The 20,624-nt window shown below is 52.5% G+C and overlaps 1 protein-coding gene across 4 annotated transcripts in view; it reads right to left on the bottom strand.

The window, feature by feature from the left end:
• Positions 1-20,624, bottom strand: part of LOC110511403 (E3 ubiquitin-protein ligase RNF38-like) — a 58,085-nt gene that overhangs the window by 13,996 nt on the left and 23,465 nt on the right. For all 4 annotated transcript variants that reach the window (XM_036933989.1, XM_036933988.1, XM_036933986.1 and 1 more), the window contains exons 3-5: positions 15,586-15,641; positions 2,573-2,769; positions 888-1,233 (exon numbers count right to left, since the gene is read on the bottom strand). In XM_036933989.1, coding sequence (XP_036789884.1) covers positions 888-1,233; positions 2,573-2,769; positions 15,586-15,641 — 599 coding nt within the window. The remainder of the gene's footprint in view (positions 1-887; positions 1,234-2,572; positions 2,770-15,585; positions 15,642-20,624) is intronic.

Below are 20,624 nucleotides of genomic sequence, written 5' to 3'. Positions count from 1 at the left end.
AAGACATGCTAACCTCTCACCATTACAATAACCAGGGAGGTTAGCAATTTATGTCATAACCCCCCCAAGACATGCTAACCTCTCACCATTACAATAACCAGGGAGGTTAGCATTTTATATCATAACCCTCAACACAGGTCCCCTCCTCCCAGTCTAACCTGTTAATATAGGCCCCCTCCCTCTCCCAGTCTAACCTGTTAATATAGGCCTCCTCCTCCCTCCCTCCCTCCCTCTCCCAGTCTAACCTGTTAATATAGGCCCCCTCCCTCTCCCAGTCTAACCTGTTAATATAGGCCCCCTCCTCCCTCCCTCTCCCAGTCTAACCTGTTAATATAGGCCCCCTCCTCCCTCCCTCTCCCAGTCGAACCTGTTAATATAGGCCCCTTCCTCCCTCCCTCTCCCAGTCGAACCTGTTAATATAGGCCCCCTCCTCCCTCCCTCTCCCAGTCTAACCTGTTCATATAGGCCCCCTCCTCCCTCCCTCTCCCAGTCTAACCTGTTAATATAGGCCCCCTCCTCCCTCCCTCTCCCAGTCTAACCTGTTAATATAGGCCCCCTCCTCCCTCCCTCTCCCAGTCTAACCTGTTCATATAGGCCCCCTCCTCCCTCCCTCTCCCAGTCTAACCTGTTCATATAGGCCCCCTCCTCCCTCCCTCTCCCAGTCTAACCTGTTAATATAGGCCCCCTCCTCCCTCCCTCTCCCAGTCTAACCTGTTAATATAGGTCCCCTCCTAACTCCCTCTCCCAGTCTAACCTGTTAATATAGGTCCCCTCCTCCCTCCCTCACCCAGTATAACCTGTTAATATAGGTCCCCTCCTCCCTCCCTCTCCCAGTCTAACCTGTTAATATAGGCCCCCTCCTCCCTCCCTCCCTCTCCCAGTCTAACCTGTTCATGAAGGTCCATGACCATGGCTCCTTGCTGCTGTGTGTGGTGGTGAGCTGCTTGATGAGAATGATGGACAGCGGGGTGCAGTAACCGTGGAGACAGGGCAGGGGGGTGGAACGCTCGAGGCTCCTCCACGCCCCCACCGGCAGGGGCTGGGGGCTGGCCGTAGGGGGGAGGAGGGGGGTGAGAGTAGCTCTGGTGGGGATGAGGGTAGTGGTGGCGGTAGCTTTGGTCCTGGGGGTCCAGTCGGATGGAGGGGGGAGGAGGGGAGGGGTGGTGGGGAGGAGGAGGGGGGAGGTGACGGGGGGTGCGGGAGAGACGGCCACGCTGGCGACGCGCTGGAGGACTGGAGGGAAGGAGGGAGGAGAGTTAAGTCTTCATCATTCTGATAAGTATCATACATCAACACAATATGTCATCACCATAGTTACAATACCATCATCATCATCATCATCTTCTTATTGGTCAATATTGACTAGAGCTCAGCATTCCAAACTGACTGACTGACTGGCTGGCTAACTGACTGACTGGCTGGCTAACTGACTGACTGGCTGGCTAACTGACTGGCTGGCTGGCTAACTGACTGGCTGGCTGGCTAACTGACTGGCTGGCTGGCTAACTGACTGACTAACTGACTGGCTAACTGACTGGCTGGCTGGCTGGCTAACTGACTAGCTGGCTGGCTAACTGACTAGCTGGCTGGCTAACTGACTGGCTGGCTGGCTAACTGACTGGCTGGCTAACTGACTGGCTGGCTAACTGACTGGCTGGCTAACTGACTGGCTGGCTAACTTACTGACTGGCTGGCTAACTGACTGACTGACTGGCTGGCTAACTGACTGACTGGCTGGCTAACTGACTGGCTGGCTGGCTAACTGACTGACTGACTGGCTGGCTAACTGACTGGCTAACTGGCTAACTAACTCACTGACTGGGTAACTGGCTAGCTAACTAACTAACTAACTAACTAACTAACTGGCTGGCTGGCTGGCTGGCTGACTGACTGACTGACTGACTGACTGACTGACTGACTGACTGACTGACTGACTGACTGACTGACTGACTGACTGACTGACTGACTGACTGACTGACTGACTGACTGACTGACTGACTGACTGACTGACTGACTGACTGACTGACTGACTGACTGACTGACTGACTGACTGACTGACTGACTGACTGACTGACTGACTGACTGACTGACTGACTGACTGACTGACTGACTGACTGACTGACTGACTGACTGACTGACTGACTGACTGACTGACTGACTGACTGACTGACTGACTGACTGACTGACTGACTGACTGACTGACTGACTGACTGACTGACTGACTGACTGACTGACTGACTGACTGACTGACTGACTGACTGACTGACTGACTGACTGACTGACTGACTGACTGACTGACTGACTGACTGACTGACTGACTGACTGACTGACTGACTGACTGACTGACTGACTGACTGACTGACTGACTGACTGACTGACTGACTGACTGACTGACTGGCTGACTGACTGGCTGACTGACTGGCTGACTGACTGGCTAACTGGCTGACTGACTGACTGGCTGACTGACAGGCTGGCTGGCTAACTGACTGACTGGCTAGCCGACTAACTAACAAACGAACAAAGTAACCAAGCTAAAGAGCACAGTACCAGGTGAGGTAAGTAAGTCTCTTACCTGTGTCTGTGTCTGACAGGTGTATGGCAGCGCTCCTGGTGGTAATGGGGGTGGGGGTTAGGGGGAGGTCTGCGACTGTGGGGCAGCTCCCACGGCCTCATTGGTGGAGAGGGGTTGGAGGGTGGGGCCACCGTGGAGAGATCCAGCACTGATTGGCCAGATAGTCTCTGACGCTTTGGACTGGGGCTGTCCTCATTCTGTTGGAAGGGATGGGAAGAAAATGGAGAGGAGAAAAGGAGGAGGAGGGGGAGAGCGAGGAGGAAGGGGAGAGCGAGGAGGAGGGGGGAGAGCGAGGAGGAGGGGGGAGAGCGAGGAGGAGGGGGGAGAGCGAGGAGGAGGGGGGAGAGCGAGGAGGGGGAGAGCGAGAGCGAGGAGGAGGGGGAGAGCGAGGAGGAGGGGGAGAGCGAGGAGGAGGGGGAGAGCGAGGAGAAGAGATAAACCAAGGTTAGTTTCACATACCACCTATAAGACACTCTGATTAACAGTCCATATTGTTGCTCAGTAACACACAGGCCCTACTCTACCCCCATTAACACACAGGCCCTACTCTACCCCCATTAACACACAGGCCCTACTCTACCCCCATTAACACACAGGCCCTACTCTACCCCCATTAACACACAGGCCCTACTCTACCCCCATTAACACACAGGCCCTACTCTACCCCCATTAACACACAGGCCCTACTCTACCCCCATTAACACACAGGCCCTACTCTACCCCCATTAACACACAGGCCCTACTCTACCCCCATTAACACACAGGCCCTACTCTACCCCCATTAACACACAGGCCCTACTCTACCCCCATTAACACACAGGCCCTACTCTACCCCCATTTACACACAGGCCCTACTCTACCCCCATTTACACACAGGCCCTACTCTACCCCCATTAACACAGGCCCTACTCTACCCGCATTAACACAGGCCCTACTCTACCCGCATTAACACACAGGCCCTACTCTACCCCCATTAACACACAGGCCCTACTCTACCCCCATTTACACACAGACCCTACTCTACCCCCATTAACACACAGGCCCAACTCTACCCCCATTAACACAATCCCTATTCTACCCCCATATTGTTGCTCAGTAACACACAATCCCTATTCTACCCTCATATTGTTGCTCAGTAACACACAATCCACACAATTGTAATTATTTGCCTACCTTCTCATGCCTTTTGCACACAATGTATATATAGACTCCCCTTTTTTCTACTGTGTTATTGACTTGTTAATTGTTTACTCCATGTGTAACTCTGTGTTGTCTGTTCACACTGCTATGCCTTATCTTGGCCAGGTCGCAGTTGCAAATGAGAACTTGTTCTCAACTAGCCTACCTGGTTAAATAAAGGTGAAATAAATAAAAAAAAATAAAAAAAAATCCCTATTCTACCCTCATATTGTTGCTCAGTAACACACAATCCCTATTCTACCCACATATTGTGACTCATGGCATTTCCTCGGAGTGAGAGACATGAATACAGGCCCATATGAGAGAGTCATCTCCAGTTGAGATGCAGTGAGACATACTTTCACAGGCACAGTTGGGGAACACTCTTCAGTCAGCGGTGAGTCACATACTTACCCGGAAAGAGCTTGCTCACTCCCTTGTGTACACACACACACACACACACACACACACACACACACACACGATTCACACCAGTGTTCATTTCCTCAACTACAGAGACGAAAATATTAGTCAACACACCTATTTTTCAGTGGCAATTGACGAGACTGTAACTGACTAAATAGACCCCCAAAAACTAGAACTAAAAAGGAAAAATGATTTTAACTAAAACAAAGTAAATGATCTCTGACTAAAATGTGCTGTTTGCAATCTGGTGACAACAAATCATTGATGCAAACAAGGCACACACACACCATGGCTACCGATGATGTTACCTAATGCTACCTAGCTAGCTGGCTGCAACCTATCAGACCACTACTGATGATGTTACCTAATGCTAGCTAGCTAGCTAGCTGGCTGCAACCTATCAGACCACTACCGATGATGTAACCTAATGCTACCTAGCTAGCTGGCTGCAACCTATCAGACCACTACCGATGATGTAACCTAATGCTACCTAGCTAGCTGGCTGCAACCTATCAGACCACTACTGATGATGTTACCTAATGCTAGCTAGCTAGCTGGCTGCAACCTATCAGACCACTACCGATGATGTTACCTAATGCTACCTAGCTAGCTGGCTGCCACCTATCAGACCACTACTGATGATGCTACTTAATGCTACCTAGCTAGCTGGCTGCAACCTATCAGACCACTACCGATGATGTTACCTAATGCTACCTAGCTAGCTGGCTGCAACCTATCAGACCACTACCGATGATGTTACCTAATGCTACCTAGCTAGCTGGCTGCAACCTATCAGACCACTACTGATGATGCTACTTAATGCTAGCTAGCTGCAACCTATCAGACCACTACAGATGATGTTACCTAATGCTACCTAGCTAGCTGGCTGCAACCTATCAGACCACTACTGATGATGCTACTTAATGCTAGCTAGCTGCAACCTATCAGACCACTACAGATGATGTCACCTAATGCTACCTAGCTAGCTGGCTGCAACCTATCAGACCACTACTGATGATGCTACTTAATGCTAGCTAGCTGCAACCTATCAGACCACTACTGATGATGTTACCTAATGCTACCTAGCTAGCTGGCTGCAACCTATCAGACCACTACCGATGATGTAACCTAATGCTACCTAGCTAGCTGGCTGCAACCTATCAGACCACTACCGATGATGTTACCTAATGCTACTTAATGCTAGCTGGCTACAACCTATCAGACCACTACCGATGATGTTACCTAATGCTACCTAGCTAGCTGGCTGCAACCTATCAGACCACTACCGATGATGTTACCTAATGCTACCTAGCTAGCTGGCTGCAACCTATCAGACCACTACCGATGATGTTACCTAATGCTACCTAGCTAGCTGGCTGCAACCTATCAGACCACTACCGATTATGTTACCTAATGCTACCTAGCTAGCTGGCTGCAACCTATCAGACCACTACTGATGATGTTACCTAATGCTAGCTAGCTGCAACCTATCAGACCACTACTGATGATGTTACCTAATGCTACCTAGCTAGCTGGCTGCAACCTATCAGACCACTACCGATGATGTTACCTAATGCTACCTAGCTAGCTGGCTGCAACCTATCAGACCACTACCGATGATGTTACCTAATGCTACCTAGCTAGCTGGCTGCAACCTATCAGACCACTACTGATGATGCTACTTAATGCTAGCTGGCTGCAACCTATCAGACCACTACTGATGATGCTACTTAATGCTAGCTAGCTGGCTGCAACCTATCAGACCACTACTGATGATGCTACTTAATGCTAGCTGGCTGCAACCTATCAGACCACTACCGATGATGCTACTTAATGGTAGCTAGCTGCAACCTATCAGACCACTACTGATGATGCTACTTAATGCTAGCTAGCTGCAACCTATCAGACCACTACTGATGATGCTACTTAATGCTAGCTAGCTGGCTGCAACCTATCAGACCACTACTGATGATGCTACTTAATGCTAGCTGGCTGCAACCTATCAGACCACTACTGATGATGCTACTTAATGCTAGCTAGCTGGCTGCAACCTATCAGACCACTACTGATGATGCTACTTAATGCTAGCTGGCTGCAACCTATCAGACCACTACTGATGATGCTACTTAATGCTAGCTAGCTGGCTGCAACCTATCAGACCACTACTGATGATGCTACTTAATGCTAGCTAGCTGCAACCTATCAGACCACTACTGATGATGCTACTTAATGCTAGCTAGCTGGCTGCAACCCATCAGACCACTACTGATGATGCTACTTAATGCTAGCTGGCTGCAACCTATCAGACCACTACCGATGATGTTACCTAATGCTACCTAGCTAGCTAGCTGCAACCTATCAGACCACTACTGATGATGCTACTTAATGCTAGCTAGCTGGCTGCAACCTATCAGACCACTACTGATGATGCTACTTAATGCTAGCTAGCTGGCTGCAACCTATCAGACCACTACTGATGATGCTACTTAATGCTAGCTAGCTGGCTGCAACCTATCAGACCACTACTGATGATGCTACTTAATGCTAGCTAGCTGGCTGCAACCTATCAGACCACTACTGATGATGCTACTTAATGCTAGCTGGCTGCAACCTATCAGACCACTACCGATGATGCTACTTAATGGTAGCTAGCTGCAACCTATCAGACCACTACTGATGATGCTACTTAATGCTAGCTAGCTGCAACCTATCAGACCACTACTGATGATGCTACTTAATGCTAGCTGGCTGCAACCTATCAGACCACTACTGATGATGCTACTTAATGCTAGCTAGCTGGCTGCAACCTATCAGACCACTACTGATGATGCTACTTAATGCTAGCTGGCTGCAACCTATCAGACCACTACTGATGATGCTACTTAATGCTAGCTAGCTGGCTGCAACCTATCAGACCACTACTGATGATGCTACTTAATGCTAGCTGGCTGCAACCTATCAGACCACTACCGATGATGCTACTTAATGGTAGCTAGCTGCAACCTATCAGACCACTACTGATGATGCTACTTAATGCTAGCTAGCTGCAACCTATCAGACCACTACTGATGATGCTACTTAATGCTAGCTAGCTGCAACCTATCAGACCACTACTGATGATGCTACTTAATGCTAGCTGGCTGCAACCTATCAGACCACTACTGATGATGCTACTTAATGCTAGCTAGCTGGCTGCAACCTATCAGACCACTACTGATGATGCTACTTAATGCTAGCTGGCTGCAACCTATCAGACCACTACTGATGATGCTACTTAATGCTAGCTAGCTGGCTGCAACCTATCAGACCACTACTGATGATGCTACTTAATGCTAGCTAGCTGCAACCTATCAGACCACTACTGATGATGCTACTTAATGCTAGCTAGCTGGCTGCAACCCATCAGACCACTACTGATGATGCTACTTAATGCTAGCTGGCTGCAACCTATCAGACCACTACCGATGATGTTACCTAATGCTACCTAGCTAGCTAGCTGCAACCTATCAGACCACTACTGATGATGCTACTTAATGCTAGCTAGCTGGCTGCAACCTATCAGACCACTACTGATGATGCTACTTAATGCTAGCTAGCTGGCTGCAACCTATCAGACCACTACTGATGATGCTACTTAATGCTAGCTAGCTGGCTGCAACCTATCAGACCACTACTGATGATGCTACTTAATGCTAGCTAGCTAAGCTGGCTGCAACCTATCAAACTACTGGCTGGCTGGCTAACTGGCTGGCTAACTGACTGGCTGGCTAACTGACTGGCTGGCTAACTGGCTGGCTGGCTAACTGGCTGGCTGGCTAACTGGCTGGCTGGCTGGCTAACTGGCTGGCTGACTGGCTGGCTGGCTAACTGACTGGCTGGCTAACTGGCTGGCTGGCTAACTGACTAACTGACTGACTGACTGGCTGGCTGGCTGGCTGGCTAACTGGCTGGGTAACTGACTGACTGGCTGGGTAACTGACTGACTGGTGTGTGCCTTACCACCAGGGGGGTAGCCATGGTGTGTGAATCACCACCAGAGGGAGGGGGGCATGGTGTGTGCCTTACCACCAGGGGGGGTAGCCATGGTGTGTGCCTTACCACCAGGGGGGGTAGCCATGGTGTGTGCCTTGCCACCAGGGGGAGAACCATGGTGTGTGCCTTGCCACCAGGGGGGGGGGAGCCATGGTGTGTGCCTTACCACCAGGGGGGTATAGACTAAATCATGATGGTCTAGTCTACTGAGACGTTACAGAACAGAGAGAATAGGAGACAATGTCCTCAGTAAGTCAGCTTCTGACAGAACGCTCTACACAGTCACAGCCCCTGAGTGACGTGTGTGTACACACACACACGAGCAACGTGATTGCTAACAGGAAACAGCTGGATCGCAGGCGGCAGACACACACACCCACAGTCACACCCACAGGATGCAGGCAGGCAGGCAGGCAGGCAGGCAGCTGCCACTGAGCAGACTGAGTTTTACAGGCAATAACACCCTCAGCATCTGCACTAGTCCATTTCAACTCCTGCTTCAGACTAACACAGACACACGAATGAATAATGAGGGAGAAAGTTAGACACACCAATATCATAACCCCTTCAAGACATGCTAACCTCTCACCATTACAATAACTAGGGAGGTTAGCATTTTATATCATAACCCCTCCAAGACATGCTAACCTCTCACCATTATAATAACCAGGGAGGTTAGCATTTTATATCATAAACCCCCTCAAGACATGCTAACCTCTCACCATTACAATAACCAGGGAGGTTAACATTTTATATCATAAACCCCCTCAAGACATGCTAACCTCTCACCATTACAATAACCAGGGAGGTTAGCATTTTATATCATAAACCCCTCCAAGACATGCTAACCTCTCACCATTACAATAACCAGGGAGGTTAGCATTTTATATCATAAACCCCCTCAAGACATGCTAACCTCTCACCATTATAATAACCAGGGAGGTTAGCATTTTATATCATAACCCCTCCAAAACATGCTAACCTCTCACCATTACAATAACCAGGGAGGTTAGCATTTTATATCATAAACACCCTCCAAGACATGCTAACCTCTCACCATTACAATAACTAGGGAGGTTAGCATTTTATATCATAACCCCTCCAAGACATGCTAACCTCTCACCATTATAATAACCAGGGAGGTTAGCATTTTATATCATAACCCCCCTCAAGACATGCTAGGAGTAGTGAAATGATGTTATCTTTAGCTGTTAGCTAGCAAGGAAAGTTAGCCTAAAAAGCTGGAAGCTAACGGTATCTTCTAGCATTGTCAAGTTATTCTAGCCTGTATGGGCATTGTATTTATTTGTGTGTAATTTATATTTATCCTTTATTTAACTAGGCAAGTAAGTTAAGAACAAATTCTTATTTAAAATGACAGCCTAGGAACAGTGGGTTAACAGCGACAGATTTTTACCTTGTCAGCACGGGGATTCGATCTAGCCACTAGGCCGCCCCTCTAGCCACTAGGCCCCCCCTCTAGCCGCTAGGCCCCCCCTCTAGCCGCTAGGCCCCCCCTCTAGCCGCTAGGCCCCCCCTCTAGCCGCTAGGCCCCCCCTCTAGCCGCTAGGCCCCCCCTCTAGCCGCTAGGCCCCCCCCTCTAGCCGCTAGGCTCCCCCCTCTAGCCGCTAGGCTCCCCGCCGCCCCTCTAGCCGCTAGGCTCCCCGCCGCCCCTCTAGCCGCTAGGCTCCCCGCCGCCCCTCTAGCCGCTAGGCTCCCCGCCGCCCCTCTAGCCACTAGGCTCCCCGCCGCCCCTCTAGCCACTAGGCTCCCCGCCGCCCCTCTAGCCACTAGGCTCCCCGCCGCCCCTCTAGCCACTAGGCTCCCCGCCGCCCCTCTAGCCACTAGGCTCCCCGCCGCCCCTCTAGCCACTAGGCTCCCCGCCGCCCCTCTAGCCACTAGGCTCCCCGCCGCCACTCTAGCCACTAGCCGCTAGGCCCCCCCTCTAGCCGCTAGGCCCCCCCCTCTAGCCGCTAGGCTCCCCGCCGCCCCTCTAGCCGCTAGGCTCCCCCCTCTAGCCGCTAGGCCCCCCCCTCTAGCCGCTAGGCCCCCCCCTCTAGCCGCTAGGCCCCCCCCCTCTAGCCGCTAGGCTCCCCGCCGCCCCTCTAGCCACTAGGCTCCCCGCCGCCCCTCTAGCCACTAGGCTCCCCTCTAGCCACTAGGCTCCCCGCCGCCCCTCTAGCCACTAGGCTCCCCGCCGCCCCTCTAGCCACTAGGCTCCCCGCCGCCCCTCTAGCCACTAGGCTCCCCGCCGCCCCTCTAGCCACTAGGCTCCCCGCCGCCCCTCTAGCCACTAGGCTCCCCGCCGCCCCTCTAGCCACTAGGCTCCCCGCCGCCCCTCTAGCCACTAGGCTCCCCGCCGCCCCTCTAGCCACTAGGCTCCCCGCCGCCACTCTAGCCACTAGCCGCTAGGCCCCCCCTCTAGCCGCTAGGCCCCCCCCTCTAGCCGCTAGGCTCCCCGCCGCCCCTCTAGCCGCTAGGCTCCCCCCTCTAGCCGCTAGGCCCCCCCCTCTAGCCGCTAGGCCCCCCCCCCCCTCTAGCCGCTAGGCTCCCCGCCGCCCCTCTAGCCACTAGGCTCCCCGCCGCCCCTCTAGCCACTAGGCTCCCCTCTAGCCACTAGGCTCCCCGCCGCCCCTCTAGCCACTAGGCTCCCCGCCGCCCCTCTAGCCACTAGGCTCCCCGCCGCCCCTCTAGCCACTAGGCTCCCCGCCGCCCCTCTAGCCACTAGGCTCCCCGCCGCCCCTCTAGCCACTAGGCTCCCCGCCGCCACTCTAGCCACTAGGCTCCCCGCCGCCACTCTAGCCACTAGGCTCCCCGCCGCCCCTCTAGCCACTAGGCTCCCCGCCGCCCCTCTAGCCACTAGGCTCCCCGCCGCCCCTCTAGCCACTAGGCTCCCCGCCGCCCCTCTAGCCACTAGGCTCCCCGCCGCCCCTCTAGCCACTAGGCTCCCCGCCGCCCCTCTAGCCACTAGGCTCCCCGCCCCCCCTCTATATCCACTAGGCTCCCCGCCCCCCCTCTAGCCACTAGGCTCCCCGCCGCCCCTCTAGCCACTAGGCTCCCCGCCGCCCCTCTAGCCACTAGGCTCCCCGCCGCCCCTCTAGTCACTAGGCTCCCCGCCGCCCCTCTAGCCACTAGGCCGCCCCTCTAGCCACTAGGCTCCCCGCCCCCCCTCTAGCCGCTAGGCTCCCCCCTCTAGCCACAAGGCTCCCCCTCTAGCCGCTAGGCTCCCCCCCCTCTAGCCGCTAGGCTCCCCCCCCTCTAGCCGCTAGGCTCCCCCCCCTCTAGCCGCAAGGCTCCCCCCCCTCTAGCCGCAAGGCTCCCCCCCCTCTAGCCGCTAGGCTCCCCCCCCTCTAGCCGCTAGGCTCCCCCCCTCTAGCCGCTAGGCTCCCCCCCTCTAGCCGCTAGGCTCCGCCCCTCTAGCCGCTAGGCTCCGCCCCTCTAGCCGCTAGGCTCCCCGCCGCCCCTCTAGCCGCTAGGCTCCCCCCCTCTAGCCGCTAGGCTCCCCCCCTCTAGCCGCTAGGCTCCCCCCCTCTAGCCGCTAGGCTCCCCCCCTCTAGCCGCTAGGCTCCCCGCCGCCCCTCTAGCCACGTGGCTCCCCGCCGCCCCTCTAGCCACTAGGCTCCCCCCCCTCTAGCCACGAGGCTCCCCGCCGCCCCTCTAGCCACTAGGCCCCCCGCCGCCCCTCTAGCCACTAGGCTCCCCCCCTCTAGCCACTAGGCTCCCCGCCGCCCCTCTAGCCACTACGCTCCCCCCTCTAGCCACTAGGCTCCCCCCCTCTAGCCACTAGGCTCCCCGCCGCCCCTCTAGCCACTAGGCTCCCCGCCGCCCCTCTAGCCACTAGGCTCCCCGCCGCCCCTCTAGCCACTAGGCTCCCCCTCTAGCCACTAGGCTCCCCCTCTAGCCACTAGGCTCCCCGCCGCCCCTCTAGCCACTAGGCTCCCCGCCGCCCCTCTAGCCACTAGGCTCCCCGCCCCCCCTCTAGCCACTAGGCTCCCCGCCGCCCCTCTAGCCACTAGGCTCCCCGCCGCCCCTCTAGCCACTAGGCTCCCCGCCGCCCCTCTAGCCACTAGGCTCCCCGCCCCCCCACGTGGCTCCCCCCCTCTAGCCGCTAGGCTCCCCCCCTCTAGCCGCTAGGCTCCGCCCCTCTAGCCGCGTGGCTCCCCGCCGCCCCTCTAGGCGCGTGGCTCCCCGCCGCCCCTCTAGCCGCGAGGCTCCCCGCCTCTAGCCGCTAGGCTCCCCGCCTCTAGCCGCTAGGCTCCCCGCCTCTAGCCGCTAGGCTCCCCGCCTCTAGCCGCTAGGCTCCCCGCCTCTAGCCGCTAGGCTCCCCGCCTCTAGCCGCTAGGCTCCCCGCCTCTAGCCGCTATCTAGCCGCTAGGCTCCCCGCCTCTAGCCGCTATCTAGCCGCTAGGCTCCCCGCCTCTAGCCCCTAGGCTCCCCCCCTCTAGCCGCTAGGCTCCCCGCCGCCCCTCTAGCCACGAGGCTCCCCGCCGCCCCTCTAGCCACGAGGCTCCCCGCCGCCCCTCTAGCCACGAGGCTCCCCGCCGCCCCTCTAGCCACGAGGCTCCCCGCCGCCCCTCTAGCCACGAGGCTCCCCGCCGCCCCTCTAGCCACTAGGCCCCCCGCCGCCCCTCTAGCCACTAGGCTCCCCGCCGCCCCTCTAGCCACTACGCTCCCCCCTCTAGCCACTAGGCTCCCCCCCTCTAGCCACTAGGCTCCCCGCCGCCCCTCTAGCCACTAGGCTCCCCGCCGCCCCTCTAGCCACTAGGCTCCCCGCCGCCCCTCTAGCCACTAGGCTCCCCCTCTAGCCACTAGGCTCCCCCTCTAGCCACTAGGCTCCCCCTCTAGCCACTAGGCTCCCCGCCGCCCCTCTAGCCACTAGGCTCCCCCTCTAGCCACTAGGCTCCCCGCCGCCCCTCTAGCCACGTGGCTCCCCCCCTCTAGCCACTAGGCTCCCTGCCGCCCCTCTAGCCACTACGCTCCCTGCCGCCCCTCTAGCCACTACGCTCCCCCCCTCTAGCCGCTAGGCTCCCCGCCGCCCCTCTAGCCGCTAGGCTCCACACCCCCCCTCTAGCCGCTAGGCTCCCCGCCCCCCCTCTAGCCGCTAGGCTCCCCCCCTCTAGCCGCTAGGCTCCCCGCCGCCCCTCTAGCCGCTAGGCTCCCCGCCGCCCCTCTAGCCACTAGGCTCCCCGCCGCCCCTCTAGCCACTAGGCTCCCCGCCGCCCCTCTAGCCACTAGGCTCCCCGCCGCCCCTCTAGCCACGTGGCTCCCCCCCTCTAGCCACTAGGCTCCCTGCCGCCCCTCTAGCCACTACGCTCCCTGCCGCCCCTCTAGCCACTACGCTCCCCCCCTCTAGCCGCTAGGCTCCCCGCCGCCCCTCTAGCCGCTAGGCTCCACACCCCCCCTCTAGCCGCTAGGCTCCCCCCCTCTAGCCGCTAGGCTCCCCGCCGCCCCTCTAGCCGCTAGGCTCCCCGCCGCCCCTCTAGCCGCTAGGCTCCCCGCCGCCCCTCTAGCCGCTAGGCTCCCCGCCGCCCCTCTAGCCGCTAGGCTCCCCGCCGCCCCTCTAGCCGCTAGGCTCCCCGCCGCCCATCTAGCCGCTAGGCTCCCCGCCGCCCCTCTAGCCACTAGGCCGCCCCTCTAGCCGCTAGGCTCCCCCATCTAGCCGCTAGGCTCCCCGGCGCCCCTCTAGCCGCTAGGCTCCCCCATCTAGCCGCTAGGCTCCCCGGCGCCCCTCTAGCCGCTAGGCTCCCCCTCTAGCCGCTAGGCTCCCCCCTCTAGCCGCTAGGCTCCCCCCTCTAGCCGCTAGGCTCCCCCCTCTAGCCGCTAGGCTCCCCCTCTAGCCGCTAGGCTCCCCCCTCTAGCCGCTAGGCTCCCCCCTCTAGCCGCTAGGCTCCCCCCTCTAGCCGCTAGGCTCCCCCCTCTAGCCGCTAGGCTCCCCCCTCTAGCCGCTAGGCTCCCCCCTCTAGCCGCTAGGCTCCCCCCTCTAGCCGCTAGGCTCCCCCCTCTAGCCGCTAGGCTCCCCGGCGCCCCTCTAGCCGCTAGGCTCCCCCTCTAGCCGCTAGGCTCCCCCCTCTAGCCGCTAGGCTCCCCCCTCTAGCCGCTAGGCTCCCCCCTCTAGCCGCTAGGCTCCCCCCTCTAGCCGCTAGGCTCCCCCCTCTAGCCGCTAGGCTCCCCCCTCTAGCCGCTAGGCTCCCCGCCGCCCCTCTAGCCACAAGGCTCCCCCTCTAGCCGCCAGGCTCCCCCCCTCTAGCCGCCAGGCTCCCCGGCGCCCCTCTAGCCGCTAGGCTCCCCCCTCTAGCCGCTAGGCTCCCCCCTCTAGCCGCTAGGCTCCCCCCCTCTAGCCGCCAGGCTCCCCCCCTCTAGCCGCCAGGCTCCCCCCCTCTAGCCGCCAGGCTCCCCCCCTCTAGCCGCCAGGCTCCCCCCCTCTAGCCGCCAGGCTCCCCCCCTCTAGCCGCCAGGCTCCCCCCCTCTAGCCGCCAGGCTCCCCCCCTCTAGCCGCCAGGCTCCCCCCCTCTAGCCGCCAGGCTCCCCCCCTCTAGCCGCCAGGCTCCCCCCCTCTAGCCGCCAGGCTCCCCCCTCTAGCCGCCAGGCTCCCCCCCTCTAGCCGCCAGGCTCCCCCCCTCTAGCCGCCAGGCTCCCCCCTCTAGCCACTAGGCTCCCCCCTCTAGCCACTAGGCTCCCCCCTCTAGCCACTAGGCTCCCCGCCGCCCCTCTAGTAGTAGAGGTAGTTGGGAGACACACACACACACACATGATGCAGCCCAGACTCCCAGGCTAGCAGTGAGTCAACGGAGTAGACATGATACTGCTAGCCTGGGAGTCTGGGCTGCATCATGTCTACTTTACTGACTCACTGCTAGCCTGGGAGTCTGGGCTGCATCATGTCTACTCCGCTGACTCACTGCTAGCCTGGGAGTCTGGGCTGCATCATGTCTACTCCGCTGACTCACTGCTAGTCTGGGCTGCGAGTCAGCGGAGTAGACATGATGCAGCCCAGACTCCCAGGCTAGCAGTGGAGCAGACAGGGTGGTCTATAATAGCAGACCCCCAGACACCCTAAACCCTCCCTCCCCCACACAAACCCCCACCCTAGGCACCGAGACCCCTTACACCTAGACCTCCCCCCCAAGACTCCCACTACACACCCCATCTCCCACCTCTTGATTTCAAATCTATGTATTTTCCTGGACCACCATTCCTCCCTTCCTGCCCTCCTCAGAAACCAGCCCCCTCCACACACAGCCCAGAGGAATGTACCTGACAGTTTCTCTCTCACCATGAGGTCATATCTGTAAACACTAGAGGAGCTGTTGGAGCACGATATCATGACTCTCTGTGTGTGTGTGTGTGTGTGTGTGTGTGTGTGTGGGGGATCTCACCTTGTCACCCTCCTCTCCACAGGCATGGTCAGGATGGCTCCTCCCCCCTACGGCTCCTAGACACAGAGATACCATCATTACTACAGACCCTGGTTCAAATCCAGGGTGGATCACAACCGGCTGTGATTGGGAATCCCATAGGGCGGCGCACAATTGGCCCGGTGTCGTCCGGGTTTGGCCGTCATAGTAAATAAGAATGTGTTATTTACGGACTTGCCTAGTTAAATAAAAACATTATTAACAGTGGTAGACTGGCCCCTAGACACAGAGATACCATTATTAACAGTGGCAGACTGGCCCCTATGGCCCCTAGACACAGAGATACCATTATTAACAGTGGCAGACTGGCCCCTATGGCCCCTAGACACAGAGATACCATTATTAACAGTGGCAGACTGGCCCCTATGGCCCCTAGACACAGAGATACCATTATTAACCGTGGCAGACTGGCCCCTATGGCCCCTAGACACAGAGATACCATTATTAACAGTGGTAGACTGGCCCCTATGCCCCCTAAACACAGAGATACCATTATTAACAGTGGCAGACTGGCCCCTATGGCCCCTAGACACAGAGATACCATTATTAACAGTGGCAGACTGGCCCCTATGGCCCCTAGACACAGAGATACCATTATTAACAGTGGTAGACTGGCCCCTAGACACAGAGATACCATTATTAACAGTGGTAGACTGGCCCTATGGCCCCTAGACACAGAGATACCATTATTAACAGTGGTAGACTCTCCCCTATGGCCCCTAGACACATAGATACCATTATTAACAGTGGTAGACTGGCCCCTAGATACAGAGATACCGTTATTAACAGTGGTAGACTGGCCCCTGGACACAAAAGACACCATTATTAACAGTGGTAGACTGGCCCCTAGATACAGAGATACCGTTATTAACAGTGGTAGACTGGACCCTAGACACAGAGATACTATTAACTACAGTGGTAGACTGGCCCCTAGACACAAAAGAGACCATTATTAACAGTGGTAGACTGGCCCCTAGATACAGAGATACCGTTATTAACAGTGGTAGACTGGCCCCTAGACACAGAGATACCATTATTAACAGTGGTAGACTGCCCCTATGGCCCCTAGACACAGAGACACCATTATTAACAGTGGTAGACTGGCCCCTAGACACAGATATACCATTATTAACAATGGTAGACTGGCCCCTAGACACAGAGATACCATTATTAACAGTGGTAGACTGGCCCCTAGACACAGAGATACTACTAACTACAGTGGTAGACTGGCCCCTAGACACAAGAGACACCATTATTAACAGTGGTAGACTGGCCCCTATGGCCCCTAGACACAGAGATACCATTAGATATACTATATATAGACTAGATGATACTTCGCTATATAGGCTACATGATACTAACGCTATATAGGCTACATGATACTAACGCTATATAGGCTACATGATACTACGGCTATATATAGACTAGATGATACTACGGCTATATATAGACTAGATGATACTACGGCTATATATAGACTAGATGATACTACGGCTATATATAGACTAGATGATACTACGGCTATATATAGACTAGATGATACTACGGCTATATATAGACTAGATGATACTACGGCTATATATAGACTAGATGATACTACGGCTATATATAGACTAGATGATACTACGGCTATATAGGCTAGATGATACTAAGGCTATATAGACTAGATGATACTACGGCTATATAGACTAGATGATACTACGGCTATATAGACTAGATGATACTACGGCTATATAGACTAGATGATACTACGGCTATATAGGCTAGATGATACTACGGCTATATATAGACTAGATGATACTAAGGCTATATAGGCTAGATGATACTAAGGCTATATAGACTAGATGATACTAAGGCTATATAGACTACATGATACTAAGGCTATATAGGCTAGATGATACTAAGGCTATATAGACTAGATGATACTACGGCTATATATAGACTAGATGATACTAAGGCTATATAGGCTAGATGATACTAAGGCTATATAGACTAGATGATACTAAGGCTATATATAGGCTAGATGATACTACGGCTATATAGACTAGATGATACTAAGGCTATATAGGCTAGATGATACTAAGGCTATATAGGCTAGATGATACTACGGCTATATAGACTAGATGATACTACGGCTATATAGACTAGATGATACTAAGGCTATATATAGACTAGATGATACTATGGCTATATTGACTAGATGATACTACGGCTATATAGGCTAGATGATACTACGGCTATATATAGACTAGATGATACTAAGGCTATATATAGACTAGATGATACTACGGCTATATAGACTAGATGATACTACGGCTATATAGGCTAGATGATACTACGGCTATATATAGACTAGATGATACTAATGCTATATATAGACTAGATGATACTAAGGCTATATAGACTAGATTATACTAAGGCTATATATAGGCTACATGATACTAAGGCTATATAGACTAGATGATACTAAGGCTATATATAGACTAGATGATACTACGGCTATATATAGACTAGATGATACTACGGCTATATAGACTACATGATACTAAGGCTATATATAGACTAGATGATACTAAGGCTATATATATATATATAGACTAGATGATACTAAGGCTATATATAGGCTAGATGATACTACGGCTATATATAGACTAGATGATACTAAGGCTATATATAGACTAGATGATACTACGGCTATATAGACTACATGATACTAAGGCTATATATAGACTAGATGATACTAAGGCTATATATATATATATAGGCTACATGATACTAAGGCTATATAGGCTAGATGATACTACGGCTATATATAGACTAGATGATACTACGGCTGTATAGACTAGATGATACTAAGGCTATATATAGGCTACATGATACTAAGGCTATATAGGCTAGATGATACTACGGCTATATATAGACTAGATGATACTAAGGCTATATAGACTAGATGATACTAAGGCTATATATAGGCTACATGATACTAAGGCTATATAGACTAGATGATACTAAGGCTATATATAGACTAGATGATACTAAGGCTATATATAGGCTACATGATACTAAGGCTATATATAGGCTACATGATACTAAGGCTATATATAGACTAGATGATACTAAGGCTATATATAGGCTAGATGATACTACGGCTATATATAGACTAGATGATACTAAGGCTATATATAGACTAGATGATACTAAGGCTATATATAGGCTACATGATACTAAGGCTATATAGACTAGATGATACTAAGGCTATATATAGACTAGATGATACTACGGCTATATAGGCTAGATGATACTACGGCTATATAGACTAGATGATACTAAGGCTATATATAGGCTACATGATACTAAGGCTATATGGGCTAGATGATACTACGGCTATATATAGACTAGATGATACTACGGCTATATAGACTAGATGATACTAAGGCTATATAGACTAGATGATACTAAGGCTATATATAGGCTACATGATACTAAGGCAATATAGGCTAGATGATACTACGGCTATATATAGACTAGATGATACTAAGGCTATATAGACTAGATGATACTAAGGCTATATATAGGCTACATGATACTAAGGCTATATAGACTAGATGATACTAAGGCTATATATAGGCTACATGATACTAAGGCTATATAGACTAGATGATACTACGGCTATATATAGACTAGATGATACTAAGGCTATATAGACTAGATGATACTAAGGCTATATAGGCTAAATGATACTAAGGCTATATAGGCTACATGATACTAAGGCTATATAGACTACATGATACTAAGGCTATATAGACTACATGATACTAAGGCTATATAGGCTACATGATACTAAGGCTATATATAGACTAGATGATACTAAGGCTATATAGACTAGATGATACTAAGGCTATATAGACTAGATGATACTAAGGCTATATAGACTAGATGATACTAAGGCTATATAGACTAGATGATACTAAGGCTATATAGACTAGATGATACTAAGGCTATATAGACTAGATGATACTAAGGCTATATAGACTAGATGATACTAAGGCTATATATAGACTAGATGATACTAAGGCTATATATAGACTAGATGATACTAAGGCTATATAGACTAGATGATACTAAGGCTATATAGACTAGATGATACTAAGGCTATATAGGCTAGATGATACTAAGGCTATATAGACTAGATGATACTAAGGCTATATAGGCTAGATGATACTAAGGCTATATAGACTAGATGATACTAAGGCTATATAGACTAGATGATACTAAGGCTATATAGGCTACATGATACTAAGGTTATATATAGACTACATGATACTAAGGCTATATATAGACTAGATGATACTAAGGCTATATATAGACTAGATGATACTAAGGCTATATATAGACTAGATGATACTAAGGCTATATAGACTAGATGATACTAAGGCTATATAGACTAGATGATACTAAGGCTATATAGGCTACATGATACTAAGGCTATATATAGACTAGATGATACTAAGGCTATATATAGACTAGATGATACTAAGGCTATATATAGACTAGATGATACTAAGGCTATATAGACTAGATGATACTAAGGCTATATAGACTAGATGATACTAAGGCTATATAGGCTAGATGATACTAAGGCTATATAGACTAGATGATACTAAGGCTATATATAGACTAGATGATACTAAGGCTATATATAGACTAGATGATACTAAGGCTATATAGACTAGATGATACTAAGGCTATATAGACTAGATGATACTAAGGCTATATATAGACTAGATGATACTATGACTATATAGACTAGATGATACTAAGGCTATATATAGACTAGATGATACTAAGGCTATATAGACTACATGATACTAAGGCTATATTTAGACTAGATGATACTAAGGCTATATAGACTAGATTATACTAAGGCTATATAGACTACATGATACTAAGGCTATATAGACTAGATGATACTAAGGCTATATAGACTAGATGATACTAAG

Source organism: Oncorhynchus mykiss, chromosome 10 (assembly GCF_013265735.2).
Source record: "Oncorhynchus mykiss isolate Arlee chromosome 10, USDA_OmykA_1.1, whole genome shotgun sequence".
Lineage (NCBI taxonomy): Eukaryota > Metazoa > Chordata > Actinopteri > Salmoniformes > Salmonidae > Oncorhynchus > Oncorhynchus mykiss.
This window is presented reverse-complemented; position numbering and strand designations above follow the sequence as displayed.